Raw genomic sequence first — 18628 nt, 5'->3', positions numbered from 1 at the left:
CCTGCCCTGGCACAGCTCCAGCCATTCCCTGGGTGCTGTCCCTGCCCTGGCACAGCTCCAGTCCTTCCCTGTGCCCTGTCCCTGCCCTGGCACAGCTCCTGCCATTCCCTGGGTGCCGTCCCTGGTCCCACAGGGCAGAGCTCAGTGCCTGCCCCTTCTCTGCCCCTCCCAAGGAAGGTGTGACTGCACTGAGGTCTCCCCTCAGTCTCCTCTTCTCCAGCTGAACACACCAAGTGCCCTCAGTGCCCTCACACGCTGCCCCTCCAGGCCCTGCCCCATCTTTGTTGCCTCCTTTGGACACTCTCCAATGACTTCAGATCTTCCTTACATTGTGGTTCCCCAAAGTGCCTCCCAGTCCCACCCACCAGCAGCTCCCAGTCCCTTCAGCAAACTGGGAGTTCTTTACATATGGCACTAACCCAGGGATGAGCTACCAGGGCTTCCTCTGGGCTGCAGCACACACAGTGCCAGGAGAGATGCCCACCCAGCAGTCCTGGGGTGCTGGAAAAGGGAGTGGAAAAGCAGAGCACAAATGCTGGAAAAGGGAACAGTGCTGAAAAAAGGGGAGCAGCAATGCTGGAAATGGGAAGCAGAAATGCTGGAAAAGGGAACAGTGCTGAAAAAAGGGGAGCAGAAATGCTGGAAAAGGGAACAGTGCTGAAAAAAGGGGAGCAGAAATGATGGAAAGGGGGAACAGTGCTGAAAAAAGGGGAGCAGAAATGCTGGAAAAGGGGAGCAGAAATGCTGGAAAAGGGGAGCAGCAATGCTGGAAAAGGTGAGCAGAAATGCTGGAAAGGGGGAGCAGCAATGCTGGAAAATGGGAGCAGAAATGCTGGAAAAGGGGAGCAGCAATCCTGGAAAAGGGAAGCAGAAATGCTGGAAAAGGGGAGCAGAAATGCTGGAAAAGGGAACAGTGCTGAAAAAAGGGGAGCAGAAATGCTGGAAAGGGGGAGCAGCAATGATGGAAAAGGGAAGCAGAAATGCTGGAAAGGGGGAGCAGAAATGCTGGGAAAGGGGAGCAGCAATCCCGGAAAAGGGAAGCAGAAATGCTGGAAAAGGGGAGCAGAAATGCTGGAAAAGGGAAGCAGAAATGCTGGAAAAGAGGAGCAGAAATGCTGGAAAAGGGGAAGCAGAAATGCTGGAAAAGGGGAGCAGAAATGCTGGAAAAGGGGAGCAGAAATGCTGGAAAAGGGGAGCAGCAATCCCGGAAAAGGGGAGCAGCAATGATGGAAAAGGGGAGCAGCAATGATGGAAAAGGGGAGCAGCAATGATGGAAAAGGGAAGCAGAAATGCTGGAAAAGGGGAGCAGAAATGCTGGAAAAGGGGAGCAGCAATGCTGGAAAAGGGGAGCAGAAATGCTGGAAAGGGGGAGTAGCAATGCTGGAAAAGGGGAGCAGAAATGCTGGAAAAGGGGAGCAGAAATGCTGGAAAATGGGAGCAGAAATGCTGGAAAAGGGGAGCAGCAATCCTGGAAAAGGGAAGCAGAAATGCTGGAAAAGGGGAGCAGAAATGCTGGAAAAGGGGAGCAGCAATGCTGAAAAAGGGGAGCAGAAATGCTGGAAAAGGGGAGCAGCAATCCTGGAAAAGGGAAGCAGAAATGCTGGAAAAGGGGAGCAGAAATGCTGGAAAAGGGGAGCAGAAATGCTGGAAAAGGGAACAGTGCTGAAAAAAGGGGAGCAGAAATGCTGGAAAAGGGAACAGTGCTGAAAAAAGGGGAGCAGAAATGCTGGAAAGGGGGAGCAGAAATGCTGGAAAAGGGGAGCAGCAATGATGGAAAAGGGAAGCAGAAATGCTGGAAAATGGAAGCAGCAATGATGGAAAAGGGGAGCAGCAATGATGGAAAGGGGGAGCAGCAATCCAGGAAAAGGGGAGCAGAAATGCTGGAAAAGGGGAGCAGCAATGATGGAAAAGGGGAGCAGAAATGCTGGAAAAGGGGAGCAGCAATGCTGGAAAATGGGAGCAGAAATGCTGGAAAAGGGGAGCAGCAATCCTGGAAAAGGGAAGCAGAAATGCTGGAAAAGGGGAGCAGAAATGCTGGAAAAGGGAACAGTGCTGAAAAAAGGGGAGCAGAAATGCTGGAAAGGGGGAGCAGCAATGATGGAAAAGGGGAGCAGCAATCTCGGAAAAGGGAAGCAGAAATGCTGGAAAAGGGGAGCAGAAATGCTGGAAAAGGGGAGCAGCAATGATGGAAAAGGGGAGCAGAAATGCTGGAAAAGGGGAGTAGCAATCCTGGAAAAGGGGAGCAGAAATCCTGGAAAAGGGGAGCAGCAGTGCCGGGCACTGGAAAAGCAGAGCAGCGATGCCCCCTTGTGTTCCAAGGAATTAATGGCAAATCCACTGCAATTCCTCGCGATTCTCCTCAGTCGGGATGAAGGCGCGCTCAAAGATCGGAAGGAATTCCTCCCTCAGTCCCATCCCTCTCAGTGCCCCGGCACTCAGGATTCCAAACTGCACACACAGCCAAGGGAACACTCGGCCGATCCTCCCAAACCAGCCCTTGGATTGCCAAAATTCCCAACCCATCCAAAATCAGGGAACTCATTTTGTTCCATTCATCCCCAGCAATTAAGCACAAAACCTGAACAAAAGCCTTGCTAATTCCTGCCTGATTTCTGCTTCTCAGCTGTTCAGGTGCAGAGCTTACAAATCCTGTTGGCAACAGGAAAATTCTTTTGCAAGGACTCTAAGAAAGGAATTCGGGATGTTCCCTGCAGTTGTTCAAATGCAAACTGGAGAGTGCTGAGCTCAAGAGAAGCCAAATCAGGTTCCACGTGGGAAATAATTGAGCAAGTCTTTCTCAGAGCAAACTGAGAGTGGAACTAAAGCTTTACTTGAAGCCTGAAGTTGAAAACACTTTTAAGGTTTTTTTTAATTGTTTTTTTTAAGTTTTTAAGGTTGCACTGATGGCCTTTCAAGATCTGGATGACAAACAGGAGAGGCACCATCAGTTTGCCATTAAATCCATCCTTGCAGTTCCAACACATGGACATTCTGGGCTTTGCCCTCCTCTCCTGATTCCACATTAATTCCTTTTTTTTTTTTGGCACTCAGCAGCAGTTCCTATTCTGGAAGTCACCTCTGAGCAACCCCCTTCTAATCAGCTCTCTGGTGGTTTCTTTGGGACTTATCTTGAGCTTAACAGGAGATCCAAATGGGCTTTTTCCAAGCCTTTTTTTCTAACCCATGGACAGGAAAGAGCCGGAGAGTTAAAGCCTTTTTTTCCCAATCTGTTGTGGAGGAATCTCCCACCATCCTGAACTCTTGTGTGGGTGGGAAATCAGTAGCACAAACCCTCTGGCCAAGGTCAGGATTTATGATGCAAAAATCTCCCGAGGGGGGTTGAACAGAGGCAGAATTTCAAAGGCAAGGCAATGATTTGGGAAGTCACACAGATGATAAACCAGCTGAGAGAGAGCAATAAAACAGACAATTATCTAGTGCAAAAAAAAATAATTAAAAAATACAAAGCAAGAAGAAAGACCCCCAATAAACCCACAATTCTGTGAGATTTATAACAAGAGGAAATATAACTTATAACAAGAGGAAATAACTTACCAGTCCTGGTAAGTGGTGATGGCAATGCTTGGAGGTGTCAGCAGGGGCAGAGTGGTTGGTCTGCAGACAATGTCCCTGTCAGGTGTCTTGGCCTTCTCTGTCTGCCTCTGGGCCAGGGGGGGCAGCTGCAGGTTGCCAGAGCAGCACCTCCTGCCCCTCCACAGGTCGATGCCCAGGGTGTGGCTGGAGGTGCTGTAGGACTTGCTGAGCCCACACTCCAGGTACTCCAGAGAGTTCTGCAGGGACAGAGAGGCCACTGAAGTTCTGCAGCCAAAGGGTTCCCTCCACCAGGAGACAACACAATCAGTTGGTCCACAATTGTTCTCCTGAAAGAACAATTCTCCTCTCTCCTGGGTGAGTCTGGGAGCACTGCACTGTTTTATCAGGAGTGAACTTAGAGGTGACCTCAGCACTCTCTAGGACTCCCTGAAGGGAAGTTCTGGCCAGGTGGGGGTTGGTCTCTTCTCCCAGGCACTCAGCAATAGGACAAGGGGGCACGATGGGCTCAAGCTCTGCCAGGGGAAATTGAAGTTGGAGATCAGAAAATAATTCTTTGCAGAGAGAGTGCTCAGGGATTGGAATGGGCTGCCCAGAGAGGGGGTGGATTCCCCATCTCTGGAGGTTTTTCAACTGAGCTTGGCCGTGGCACTGAGTGCCATGATCTGGTAAAGGGACTGGAGTTGGACCAAGGGTTGGACTTGATGATCTCAGAGGTCTCTTCCAACCCAACTGAGAAGAGCAACAAGGCTGGAGAAGGGACTGGAGCACAAGCCCTGTGGGGAGAGGCTGAGGGAGCTGGGGGTGTTCAGCCTGGAGAAGAGGAGGCTCAGAGGTGACCTCAGCACTGTCTGCAACTCCCTGAAGGGAAGTTCTGCCCAGGTGGGGGTTGGTCTCTTCTCCCAGGCACTCAGCAATAGGACAAGGGGGCACGATGGGCTCAAGCTCTGCCAGGGGAGGTTTGGGTTGGATATCAGGAAGAAATTCTTTGCAGAGAGAGTGCTCAGGGATTGGAATGGGCTGCCCAGAGAGGGGGTGGATTCCCCATCCCTGGAGGTTTTTCAGCTGAGCTTGGCCGTGGCACTGAGTGCCATGATCTGGTAAAGGGACTGGAGTTGGCCCAAGGGTTGGACTTGATGATCTGGGAGGTCTTTTCCAACCCAATCCTTTCTATGATTCTGTGATTCAATGAGTCAGAATTCATTCAGAACTTGCCCAAACTACAGCCAACATTTCACTCTAAAACTGAGATCAGCTCAGTTGGTTCAAACTTGGCTGTAACAACACCAAGGTCATGGGTTCAATCCCCTGTGTGGGCCTTTGACTTAAGAGTTGGACTCAGTGATCCTTGTGGGTCCTTCCAGCTCAGAACAGTCTCTGGTCTGTGATGGATTTAGTCTGTGATCTAATCTAATTAAACACTTCCCCTTCAGAGAGAAGAACTCCACCCTCTGCCTGCCAGGAATAGTCTCCAAAGAGGGTTTTTGATCAGCTGGGAGAGTTTTTCCTCTTCCAGTTTCTCCTGATTTTCATTGAGCCACATGCCCAGGATCCCAGAGCTGGCTGTCAGTCTCCTCAAACCCAAGCCAGGAGTTCTCCCACAGCACAAGGGGGTTGTCAGGTTTGGTCTCCCCCAGAGAATTCAGCTACTCAAATGGAGCTGTCCAATAAAACCCTGAGGCTATTTCTGTCCCTCATGTGATGGCCCAGCAGTAGAAGCTGGAGGGTTATTTTAATCAGTGTGTACATTTATTTATAATATATATACACACTTATGGACACATTTAGCCTCTTATTCCACCTGCTCCTGAATTTTGGTCCCCACCCTGCTCTTTCCAAACCTTTCCAAAGCCAAACCCACCTCCCTGTCTGCCCAAATCCCACTTTCCCTGCAAACTGTGCCCTCCCAGCCACCACTGGGGGACTTCAGGGAAAATGAGGGAAGTTTAATTTTCCATAATCACTAATCAGGCCCTTCAGGAACAACTCAGTGGACTTGGGGGTCTCTTCCAACCTCAATGATTCTGTGAGTTCCATGAACTCCACCAAAGGCCTCTGTTGCCCCACAGGCACAAAATCAGGTGGAAAACACTCCCAGGAATTCCAGAAAGGAAAGTCTTGCTTTCTGTAGGAGGATCTGACCCAACTGCCTTTAGAATAGTCTTTATAAACCTATTGAATCCTTGGGTAACATCTGAGAAGTGTCCAGCAGAGTTCTGCAGCCCCCCATGGGATTTGATGCCTGATTTGGTTACAATCAGTGTCATTAATGAGCAGACTCAGCAAACTGGCTCTGAATTAGTGCAACTCCTGCTCCAAGTGTGCAGAACAAACACTTCTCCACTGCTCCAGGAGGTTCTGCCTCTCAGATTCCACCCCCAACAGCGTTTTCCTTCCCATCCCAGAGGATTCCCCCTTTTTGGAGAGCCTTGGCTGTGGCAAACAAGCCAATTAAGGCTCTGCTTATCAGGCCATGCTTACAAACTGAGACATCTCTCCAGAGAATGGGAACTGCAGTTTAATTACTAGGGGATTAAGATGATGATTAGCCAGTGATAAATGGAATAACACACATCTAATCACATCAAGTGCTCAGCAACCGCAGTGGGGAGAGATGGGGAAACACTTCCAAGTGAGTAAGTGCAGCAAAGGTGGGAGCCAGGACAGACATTCCAGAGGTGACCCCAACATTCCCTGAGACCACACTGGCCACAGACACAGCACAAGATCTGTGTCAGACTCCTCCAAACCTTTCCTGGGGGTTGGTTTGCTCATTTTTCAACGTTCTACACTGATTTTCTGCTCATTAAATAATCACCTTGCAGGATTATCCATCAGCAATCCCAGCAAAAGCAGCTGAGGCTTCTGAAATAAGGCAAAACCAGCTTTTTATTCATAAAATACTGGGGGAAACAAAACATCTTCAGAAGGGACTCACCTCATCTGCAGTTACTGTCATGACACTTCTGCTCTTCTTCATTATCGAGACCGAAGTGCACAAACTCTCGTTGTTAAATAAAAGTTGTCATTAACACAAACTCTTCTTGTTAAATCCAGATTCTCCAGGTGGGAAACCTGCAAGAAAATCCATATTTCTGAATCACAAACTGGCTTTGGTGACAAACATCTCGGCTGATTTATAACCTGCTGCCCATTTTTATAGAATCATTAATGTTGGGAAAGACCTTTAAGATCATCAAGTCCAACCCTCAACCAGCAGCACCACCACAGTCCCCACTCACCCAAGTCCTCAAGTGCCACATTCACAGGGTTCTAACATTCCCCACTGTGGTGACTTGTTATGGGCTCACCCAGGTGGGCCTAGATTTGGGCTCTGGAGTCTGGACTAGGCTGAAGCTGTCAGCTGACTTGAGCTGGGCTGAGCTGACAGCTGACCTCTTCTAGCCAGTAATTTTGTATTCCATCCCACATTCTGGCATCATCTCCAGGGCAGTAGGAACCAGTGTGGGAGTGGTTAAGGCAGTCGCTTCTCAGCCTCCTCTTGGGAGGACACACGATGCTGTCCCAGGGGGGATGGAGAGGACCAGGCCCACCACTGGCTCACAGGGTACCTCAGGAAAGTAAATTGTGTTGTTCTGGGTCTCTCCTTTCTGCTTGAGTTTGTCTCCCTGGGGAATGAGCTTCTTCTTAAGTAATGTGTAGTTAGGACAGTAGAATTTGTGTGTTCGTTAAGAAGTTGAGGTGGGGAACTTGTTGTTGTAGACTTGTGTGAGTGAATATTTGTACTCTCTTCTAATTGTCTCTTTCTTTCTGTGAAAAATATATGTAGATTTAGTATAAATGCAGTTTGAAGTGTTTTTTTCCTTTCCCCTCTCTTTTCCTCCCTTTCCCTGGTGTTAGGAGGGAGGCTTTTCTCTCTGTGCTTGGGGGGGTTGCCAGTTGCTTATCTCAAACCAAGACATGACTCCACAAAACTCTCTCTATAATTCCCTGTAATTCTCAGACACATCCTGTGAGCACAGAGGGCTGAGGACACCCCAGTCTCCTGAAACCAACATTTAGAGGGAAATAAACCCAATAAAAACACTCCAGAGAGGGTTATTGGACATTCTTTTTCTCATGTACATTTTGTAATTCATGCAATCTTTCATGACAAGCACGGAGTTGCTCTGCACCACCCAAAGCTTCCAAAAATAAACTGCATCCCACTGGACTGGCTCTGTGTGGGTACCAGGGAATGCTGAGAAGCAGCAAAGCTTTGAATTTGTTATTAAATTGCAAAGCAAAACACTCTCTGAGTGCTGCAGTTGGTTCTGAACCATTTTGCTGGAATACAGGGAGGGTCTGAGGTTTCTTTTTACACCAAGTTCTCCCACTGAAGCTCTTTGTGTTCCATGACTGATGGGGAACACTCCAGAAACTCCAGAGTGATAAATCCTGATGGCCAAACCCTGAATTAACAGGATTAAAACTGGGCAATGGTGAGGAGAAAACCACCTTTTCCTACACACTGGGTAAAAAATAGACATTCAGCTCCTCCAGTGTGAAATCCACTATTGAAAGAAATTCCTAAAAGGCAACAGTCCCAGTTGAGCAGGTGGGCCCAGTCTATCCCTGGGTGGGGGTGACCAAAGCTGGGCATTCCAAACCCTCTGGGCCATTGCCCAGCAACTGTTCCCAATGGCCCATTGGCAGCAGCTGCCCAGGGCACAGCTGAGCCCTCAGGCTGGGAGCTGGCTGGGAAAGAAGCCTGGCAGAGGAGCTGGGAGAACTGCCCTGCAGGGACTCCTTGGCACCTCCACACCCACCTGAGGGCTCAGCTCTGCTCAGGGGCCAGCAACGAGTCCAAAATCCCCCCTGACTGCCAGAGTCAGATCCCCCAGTGTGGAACTCCCTGCCCTGGGGGAGGCACTGGGAGCTCCCACCCAAACCTCAGGGGATGGAATCTTGGGGGTTTGGGGACTTGGGGACCACTCATTGGATCCAGAGGAGGAGCAGACCCTGGCCAGGAGGAGCCCACCACTCTCCACCAGACTGTGCCATCATCTGCACCAACAGGTTTGTCCCTTCCTTTTCCTTTGGACTCGGAGGCACCACGTGGGGCTCAGCACAGGGGCCACCAAACCCCCCTGTGTTTGTGCCCCAGGGGGTGGGTTCCACTGCTGGGCTTGGGGGTTAAACCCAATTTCTCTTTGTGCCATTGCATTGATTGGAATATTGTTATTAAATTGTAGCTCTGATTTATAATCTCTTTTGTGGTGGGTCCATTTCTCCTGCAGGTTCACCTTTAACCAGCACAGCATCTTCATGTGCAGGTTCTGGTATGATTTGAAACAGGAGACACATGTGTTGTTTTCCCACACATTTGGGCTCCTGCATGGGCAGGTTGAGCCTCTGAGCCCCACAGATCCTCCTCCTCCATGGAACACAGACAGGGCAGGGCCAGGGTTCTGTTTTGCTGCTCCTGTGCTGCTGCTCCTTGGATTGACAGCAGGTTTTGGCAAGCAGAGGGTTTATCTGGCTCCTCTCAGGCTCTACAGTCATTCCCTCCCAATTTTCAAGAAGACAAGACACCAAGATTGGGAGACACTGCAAAGCACAGCAAAACCTGGGGAAATTCTGATGTCACAGCCCCTCAGAGAGGCTGCAGTGCCACCCCTGCCCCTCTCACTGCCAGAGCCATGGCACACACCCCTGGGGCAGGACCTTCCCCCATCACCAACCAAATGCTGATCCTCACACGTTCTGCAGAACCTGAGGCTGATCACAGACAAACCCAGAGATGGGGAACTCTTAGAGAAGCTTTACTGGGGTGAGAGGAAGGAGCTTGTCTGATCATAGAATCAGAATGAACTGGGTTGGAAGAGACCTCTGAGATCATCAAATCCAACCCTTGATCCAACCCTACTGTGATCACCAGCCCAGGGCACAGAGTGCCCTGGGCTGGTGATCACAGTGGGGTTGGATCAAGATGTGGTGGATTCTCACAGTAGGGTTGGATCAAGATGTGGTGGATTCTCACAGTAGGGTTGGATCAAGATGGACTCTCACTCAGTGCCACATCCAATCTCACCTTAAACACCTCCAGGGATGGAGAATCCACCCCCTCTCTGGGCAGCCCATTCCAATCCCTGAGCACTCTCTCTGCAAAGAATTTCTTTCTGATCTCCAACTTCAATTTCCCCTGGCAGAGCTTGAGCCCATCGTGCCCCCTTGTCCTATTGCTGAGTGCCTGGGAGAAGAGACCAACCCCCACCTGGCCAGAACTTCCCTTCAGGCAGTTCCAGACAGTGCTGAGGTCACCTCTGAGCCTCCTCTTCTCCAGGCTGAACACCCCCAGCTCCCTCAGCCTCTCCCCACAGGGCTTGTGCTCCAGTCCCTTCTCCAGCCTCGTTGCTCTTCTCTGGCCCCGCTCCAGCCCCTCAATGTCCTTCCTGAGCTGAGGGGCCCAGAACTGAACACAACACTCAAGGTGTGGCCTCCCCAAGGCAGAGTCCAGGGGAAGGGTCACTGCCCTGGCCCTGCTGGCCACGCTAGTTTGGATCTAGGCCAGGATCCCATTGGCCTTCTTGGCCACCTGGGCACACTGGTGGCTCCTGTTGAGCTTCCTGTCCCTCAGTCCCCCCAGGTCCCTCTGCCTGGCTGCTCTCCAGCCACTCTGTGCCCAGCCTGGAGCGCTGCAGGGCTTGGGGTGGCCAAAGGGCAGGACCTGCACTTGGCCTTGGTGAACCTCATCCCACTGGAATCAGCCCATCCCTCAGGTCTCTCCAGATCCCTCTGCAGAGCCCTCCTGCCTTCCAGCAGGTCGACACTCCCTCCCAACTTGGTGTCATCAGCAAATTTGCTGCTGATGGACTCAATCCCCTCATCTAAATCATCAATAAAGATGTTAATTAAACAGGACTGGACCCAACACAGACCCCTGGGGACACCACTGGTGACCAGCTGGATGCAGCTCCATTCCCCAGCACTCTCTGGGCCCGACCCTCCAGCCAGCTCCTAATCCAGCAGAGGGGACACTTGTCCAGGCCATGGGCTACCAGCTTTTCCAGGAGTATATTATGGGAGACAGTGTCAAAGGCCTTGCTGAAGTCCAGACAGACACACCCAGAGTTGGTCTCTTTAGGGCTGCTCTGAGCTGTGCCCTCATTGCCAAGCTGTGGATCCCAGGCTGGATATGCAAACCAAGCCCCAATTAGTTTGGTGCTGGAAGCAATGAGGCTTCTGTGCCATGGGATGGAGCTGCAAAGTTACCCACAATAATAAATCAACCAGTTCCTATAATATAAAAGTGAATATTACAGGCAGGAGACTCTTGGTAGCTGCTTGAGAAAGTTCTCTCAAGTTATGAAGGACCAAAGAAAGCACTTTCAAAACTCTCATGTCACCTCTGGGTGAATTATCCTTATTAAACCAGTGCCTTAATTTCCATCAGGAGGTTGCTCAGTGAGGTATCACCAAGGTTAAGAGGATTGCAAAGATTCTTCTTCTCTCAGGCAACCTAATCATGAAAGCTGAGAATAACCAAGTCAATCTGCTCCAGAAATTCCAGGAACTCTTGGATTTCCAGCAGAGGTTCACCCAGGTTGTCACTGCCCTTCATTTCCTTCAGTCTCAACAGGAAAATCAGTATTTTGATGCAGAACTGACAATGCTTTTCACTGGCAAATATGACCTTTTGGGTTTTTTTTTTAGGAAGCTTCCAGGCAAATATTAATAGAAGAAAAGATTGCAGAAAACTCTTCTGTTTCCCTGATTTTTTTTCAGTGGGATGTACCTAAACCAGCACTACCACTGTGGTCAAATGAGATGAAATTTCCAGTCAGTGTGACAGCACCAAAGGGCTCATTTAATGGTGTCCCCACCACACAAGGATTTTCCAGGTAATTCCTGGGAAAAGTGAACCAGGCTATTAAAAGATGCAATTTCTGTCTTCCCTGTTCCTTGTGCAAATGACTGGCAGAGCCTCCCACTCCTTGGAGAGCAGCTGAGCAGCACTCAGAGAGCAAGGAACAATTATTGTGATGCTTAAAAAAAAAACCCCAAAAAACCCCAACAAACCAGTTTAAAAATAACCTCCCAGGGAGAATTTTCCTTCCTTAGATTTTGAAGGTGATTTTTTTCAAAAGAGATTTCATGTTTTTTTTCTTGGGAAAGGAACAGAATGAACTGAGCCTTGCTGGGCTCCACAAATAAGGGGAATGCTGCAGATCCCTCAGGATTAGGTGGTGTGGGGACTCTTGGTGTGTCACCACCAGGTCATGCAGCCCTTGATCTCCTGCCCTAATTCTTCCCTTCCTAAACTCCTCTACTCCAAGAGGGAAGGTCCTCAAAGCCTCAGGTCTCTCTTTCCCCTGAGGTTCTTATGGGAAGAGCCAAATTCAAATTCATTTTTTCCCTTCTCCTGATTTTCTTCTTCCCTTCCTAAACTCCTCTACTCCAAGAGGGAAGGTCCTCAAAGCCTCAGGTCTCTCTTTCCCCTGAGGTTTTTATGGGAAGAGCAAAGTTCAAATGGATTTTTTTCCTTCTCCTGATTTACTTCTTCCCTTCCTAAACTCCTCTACTCCAAGAGGGAAGGTGGGATGGGATGGGATGGGATGGGATGGGATGGGGTGGGATGGGATGGGGTGGGCTGGGGTGGGATGGGGTGGGGCAGGAGGGGAGGGGAGGGGAAGGGAGGGGAGGGGAGGGGAGGGGAGGGGAGAGGGTGGGGTGGATTTAAGTTGAAAGGGGAGAGAATTAAATGGGATATTGGGAAGGAATTTCTGGCTGGGAGGGTGGGCAGGCCCTGGCACAGGTGCCCAGAGAAGCTGTGGCTGCCCCAGCCCTGGGAGTGTCCCAGGCACTCTGTGCCCTGGGCTGGTGATCACAGTGGGGTTGGATCAAAGGTTGGGCTTGATGATCTCAGAGGTCTCTTCCAACCCAGCTGAGAAGAGCAATGAGGCTGGAGAAGGGACTGGAGCACAAGCCCTGTGGGGAGAGGCTGAGGGAGCTGGGGGTGTTCAGCCTGGAGAAGAGGAGGCTCAGAGGTGACCTCAGCACTGTCTGGAACTGCCTGAAGGGAAGTTCTGGCCAGGTGGGGGTTGGTCTCTTCTCCCAGGCACTCAGCAATAGGACAAGGGGGCACGATGGGCTCAAGCTCTGCCAGGGGAAATTGAAGTCGGAGATCAGAAAGAAATTCTTTGCAGAGAGTGCTCAGGGATTGGAATGGGCTGCCCAGAGAGGGGGTGGATTCCCCATCCCTGGAGGTTTTGAACCTGAGCTTGGCCGTGGCACTGAGTGCCATGATCTGGTAAAGGGACTGGAGTTGGACCAAGGGTTGGACTTGATGATCTCGGAGGTCTTTTCCCACCCAATCCATTCTATGATTCTGTGATTGTCCTGGTCACCCCTGGAGGGAGCAGATCAAAGGATCCCACATTATCTCAGGGACAAGAGAATTTTCTTGGAGTTTTTGCTACTCAGCTGCAGTTTTTTACAGTCAATACATGTACATTTATCTGGTATGAACACACAGAGCACAGAATGGTGTGGGCTGGGAGGGACCTCGGGGATAATCCAGTGATAACACCCAGTTTGAGTGGCTAAATGGAGCTGGATTGCTTTTAACTGCTGATAGACCAAATGATAAGTTTGGTTCAGACATCAAACTCTTGGATACCCTTAATGGTCACCAGGAATTAAGCACATGAATCCCACAGAAACCTGAAGCAGCTGAAGCTGAGAAGTCAGAGCAGTTAAACACACACTGAGAAGTCTCCACGGTCCCTGTAAATCAGCCTCTTCCCTCTGTATTCTTTTCAATAAATCCAAAATTCTTCCCCTGTTGAATACTCAATTTTCACTGAACAGATGCAACAAACCACCAGTTATTCCCTGATGGTTCTCAGATCACCACAGCCCATTACATTAGCAAATTACTTCTTGCTTTAGAGATGCCATTAGGCAATTAATTGCTCCACAAACCCTCCGTTGTTCCTGAGGCAGAGGCTACACAGCCCTGAGAATTAGGAAATAACAATCTATTGCAAAGTTTATCATTAATTTTGGGTGCAGAGAACCAACCAAATCACAGCAGCAAGAAACAGAACCACGGAGTGGTTTGGGATGGTCCTTCAGGATCATCTCATTCCAACTTCCCCCCAGGGACACCTTCACTAGAACATCTTCCCACCAAGTTACAGAAACATCCCAGATTTCTGCACTTTGTTCCCCATTCCCCCATGACATGAAGACCTGGAGAGAAGAAGGTACAATTTTTGGGCTGCTCATCCTGAGAAAACAGGGACTGCAAGTGATGAAACCCCACGGACAGGCAAATAAATCACCTTCTGCACAAACAGTATTTAATGAGCTCAACCAAACAATGCACCTTCTGCTGTAAGAAGATCTCACATAAATTTTAAGGAATAAACCCATTATTTTTTGAAACCTCAGGAGAGGTGACCTCCAGGAACAAGGTGGGGAATAAGAATCCACAGATTTCTTGTTCCTCACTAGGAAAGAGCAGGCAGTGCTGCCACTGCCACTTAATTTGGGGTGAGTTTGGGCAACTTTCTTCAAGGGTCACCAGAGAGGAAGATGATGCAGGTGCAGCAGAGAGGACAGGCTGGTCCCAAGGGCTTGGGCAGAGCCCTGACCATGCAAGGTGCCTCCTCTGGAGCTTCCTGGGGCATGGACAGGGAGGAGCTGCCAGTGCTGTGTGGGCTTTCAGGTCCCCTCCCCCAGAGCTGAGTCACTCAGATCATCCATTTCAACCTTGGCTCCCCAGTTACTATAACAACTTAATGGCTTTCTCCTCGTTATTAATTGCACTCCCTTTAATCTGCTCAGACAGGACTGGGGGCAGGCACTCTATCATTGCTTCCCTTCTCCTTTCCAAAGGCTTTTTCCTTCCCAACCAGCTCCAGCATTGAGGTGCTCCCCTCATCAATCTGCCTCCACTGAGATAAGGAAAGGCTCAGATTCCTTCCTTTGAGAGCTCAGAATAGAAGGAAATGGGGCTTTTGCCTCAAAACAAACAGGCAGCCCAAAAATAAACCTGTGGAATCTGTTCCCTCAGCTGTTTTCCTGCAGCAAGCACAGCCTGGAACCTGCTGGGAGCTTTTCTGACACATCCCAGAGCACACACAGAGCCCTTAAAAGCAAAGCCACCGAGAGCTCAAGCAGAGGAGAGTCAGAATCTCATTTATTAGCTCTGCATTTCCCAGCCTCAGGGTATGGCCAGACCCAGACCAAGGCAAGGAGCTCCAGGCTGATCCCCAGGTCCTGAGGAGCTGCAGTGAGCAGGATCAGTCCCTTCCATTTTCCTTGTAGTGGCTTTGGAACTGGAGATCCCCAGAGCCACCTCTCCCCAGTAGAAGAGGAATGAGGAGACTTCTCCTTTGCAGAACAAGGCAAGAAAATTCAGGTTGATCCCCAGGTCCTGGGGGGCTGCAGTGAGCAGGATTAGCCCCTTCCATTCTCCTTTGCAGTGACTTTGGAGCTGGAGATCCCCAGAGCCACGTCTCCCCAGCAGAAGAGGAAAGAGGAGACTTTGCTTCCCTTGGGAGCACCGTGGGATGGGGAGGATGGAAAAGCTTCCTCAGCTTGGAGGGCAGGAAGGAGGGCACTGCCTGCTCTGTTCACACAGGGGTTGAACAGCACTGGCCTCAGAGGATCCCAGAATTCCAGAATGGTTTGGGTTGGGAGGGACCCTAAAGCTCATCTCATCCCCATGGGCAGGAGCACCTTCCACTGTCCCAGGTGGCTCCAAGCCCTGTCCAACCTGTCCTTGGACACTCCCAGGGATGGGGCAGCCACAGCTTCTCTGTCCAAACTGTCCTTGGGCACTCCCAGGGATGGGGCAGCCACAGCTCCTCTGCCCAACCTGAATTTTACCCTCCCAGGGATGGGGCAGCCACAGCTCCTCTGCCCAACCTGTCCTTGGGCACTCCCAGGGATGGGGCAGCCACAGCTCCTCTGTCCAACCTGTCCTTGGGCACTCCCAGGGATGGGGCAGCCACAGCTCCTCTGCCCAACCTGTCCTTGGGCACTCCCAGGGATGGGGCAGCCACAGCTCCTCTGTCCAACCTGTCCTTGGGCACTCCCAGGGATGGGGCAGCCACAGCTCCTCTGTCCAACCTGAATTTTACCCTCCCAGGGATGGGGCAGCCACAGTTCCTCTGCCCAACCTGTCCTTGGGCACTCCCAGGGATGGGGCAGCCACAGCTTCTCTCCCCAACCTGTCATTGGGCACTCCCAGGGATGGGGCAGCCACAGCTTCTCTGTCCAACCTGTCCTTGGGCACTCCCAGGGATGGGGCAGCCACAGCTCCTCTGTCCAACCTGAATTTTACCCTCCCAGGGATGGGGCAGCCACAGCTCCTCTGTCCAACCTGTCCTTGGGCACTCCCAGGGATGGGGCAGCCACAGCTCCTCTGTCCAACCTGTCCTTGGACACTCCCAGGGATGGGGCAGCCACAGCTCCTCTGTCCAGCCTGTCCTTGGACACTCCCAGGGATGGGGCAGCCACAGCTCCTCTGCCCAACCTGAATTTTACCCTCCCAGGGATGGAGCAGCCACAGCTTCTCTGCCCAACCTGAATTTTACCCTCCCAGGGATGGAGCAGCCACAGCTGCTCTGCCCAACCTGAATTTTACCCTCCCAGGGATGGGGCAGCCACAGCTCCTCTGTCCAACCTGTCCTTGGGCACTCCCAGGGATGGGGCAGCCACAGCTCCTCTGTCCAACCTGTCCTTGGACACTCCCAGGGATGGGGCAGCCACAGCTTCTCTGCCCAACCTGAATTTTACCCTCCCAGGGATGGAGCAGCCACAGCTTCTCTGCCCAACCTGAATTTTACCCTCCCAGGGATGGAGCACCCACAGCTTCTCTGCCCAACCTGAATTTTACCCTCCCAGGGATGGAGCAGCCACAGCTGCTCTGCCCAACCTGAATTTTACCCTCCCAGGGATGGGGCAGCCACAGCTCCTCTGCCCAACATGTCCTTGGGTACTCCCAGGGATGGGGCAGCCACAGCTTCTCTGCCCAACCTGAATTTTACCCTCCCAGGGATGGGGCAGCCACAGCTTCTCTGCCCAACCTGAATTTTACCCTCCCAGGGATGGGGCAGCCACAGCTCCTCTGCCCAACCTGAATTTTACCCTCCCAGGAAGGAATTTCTCGCTGATTTATTGCCACATGCATGAAAAGCTGTTGGTTCCTTTCCTTCCTCCCCAGTTTGGAGCCAGAGGAGCCACCACACCTTGTCCCTGTCCCAGGCCTGGGATCAGCCTGTGCCTCCTTACAAACCCCTGCAGGGCTCTGAGGGAAGTTTGGCAGATACCCAGAGAGTCCATAAATGAAAATTACACCATCACATCATACACTTATTTTTGGAAACTGTGTCTCCTGCTCACTGAAGGAAAAAAAGGGCCACACAAGTCTGAAGGCAACGAGGTGCAGTGGAGAACCTGAAGCTCAGGACTGAAACATTCCTGCTGCTTCCTCCATCCAGAATTCCCAGGGTGAGGTGTGGATTGCAGAGCTGAACTCCTCTGCACAGCCATCCCCAGGATAATTTTAACCCCCAGCCAGATGGAGAACACTCCTTGCACCCTCCTCTGCAGGATCTGAGCCCACAGACATCCAGCAGGGGGAAAAAAACCTTCTCCAGATATTTTATATCCTCCAAAAAATGGTGGAAATGAGAATTTTGATTATATTTACAGCATAAAAACATGCACTGGGCTTCAGACACCAAGTGTGCCCAGATAAATACAAAACACAGGAGGAACAGTTTTATCCTGCCTGCATTTTTTTTTAATCTCAAATGACTAATTTCTGTGAATTTAATTACTCTGATTACAAAGTGCAGACACCTACAAGTGCCCTTTAAAAGCCAATCACTGTAACCACACTTAAAAAAAAAGGAATATATCTGAAATCACAGCCAGTCTGAAGCAGCTGTGGGTGCCACAGGACAGCCCTTCACGTAATCCAGACACAACTTGTTTGCTCCCAAAGGCACAACATCAACAATGAAACCCAAACAAGGTTTGGCTACCTGGAAATGACAAGATTTCTTAGAGAAAATCTGCTTTATAGAACCACAAAGTAGTGGAGAGGGTGGATGTGCTCTGGGTTCCAAGTGATGGGAATAACAAACTGCACGTGGATGGATTTGTCCTGAAGGAAGAGAAATGGGCTCTGGGATGGGGCAGGGAGAGCTCCAGGGGGTTTTAGCACAGAATCCCACCCTGGTTTGGGTTGGGAGGGACTCAAACCCCATCTCGTTCCACCCCTGCCCCTTCACGTAATCCAGACACAACTTGTTTGCTCCCAAAGGCACAACATCAACAATGAAACGCAAACAAGGTTTGGCTACCTGGAAATGACAAGATTTCTTAGAGAAAATCTGCTTTATAGAACCACAAAGTAGTGGAGAGAGAGGGTGGATGTGCTCTGGGGTCCAAGTGATGGGAATAACGAACTGCACGTGGATGGATTTGTCCTGAAGGAAGAAAAATGGGCTCTGGGATGGGGCAGGGAGAGCTCCAGGGGGTTTTAGCACAGAATCCCACCCTGGTTTGGGTTGGGAGGGACTCAAAAAACCCCATCTCGATCCACCCCTGCCATGGACAGGGAACCTTCCAGCAGAGGTTCTGCTTGTCACTATTTCATAACCACCACCTGTGTTTTCCCAAATCTGTGGCCAAACTGCAGCCAGGAAAAGCCTCTGCACTGAGCAGGCACCAACCAGAGCACTGGAAAACCACCTGCCAAGCTTTGCCCAGCCCAACCCAAGCAAGGGAACCTCCAAAAGCTGAGCCCAAACCCCACAGCACTTCAGCTTCCACCCAAAGGCTCCCATTGGACTTGCCTTACTGGTGCTACAGAGATAAACTGGGAAGCAAGAGCTGGTGCCCACCAACTCCAGCAGGTCTGGGGTCACTCCCTGTGCCCCAGAGCATCATCCAAACCCTCCTGGAGCTCTGGCAGCCTTGGAGCTGTGCCCACTGCCCTGGGGAGCCTGGTCACTGCCGACCACCCTCTGGGGGAGGGACCTTTCCCTGAGATCCAACCTGACCCTGCCCTGGCACAGCTCCAGCCATTCCCTGTGCCCTGTCCCTGCCC

The 18628-nt window shown here is 50.9% G+C and overlaps 1 protein-coding gene across 1 annotated transcript in view; it reads right to left on the bottom strand.

The window, feature by feature from the left end:
* The window catches only part of PDE4B (phosphodiesterase 4B), a 227835-nt gene that overhangs the window by 198527 nt on the left and 10680 nt on the right, over positions 1–18628 (bottom strand). The window contains exons 2-3 of the mRNA XM_071564558.1: positions 6491–6627; positions 3556–3791 (exon numbers count right to left, since the gene is read on the bottom strand). Of these exons, the coding sequence (XP_071420659.1) occupies positions 3556–3791; positions 6491–6532 (278 nt within the window). The 5' untranslated portion in view covers positions 6533–6627. The remainder of the gene's footprint in view (positions 1–3555; positions 3792–6490; positions 6628–18628) is intronic.

Source organism: Pithys albifrons, chromosome 10 (assembly GCF_047495875.1).
Source record: "Pithys albifrons albifrons isolate INPA30051 chromosome 10, PitAlb_v1, whole genome shotgun sequence".
NCBI lineage: Eukaryota > Metazoa > Chordata > Aves > Passeriformes > Thamnophilidae > Pithys > Pithys albifrons.
This window is presented reverse-complemented; position numbering and strand designations above follow the sequence as displayed.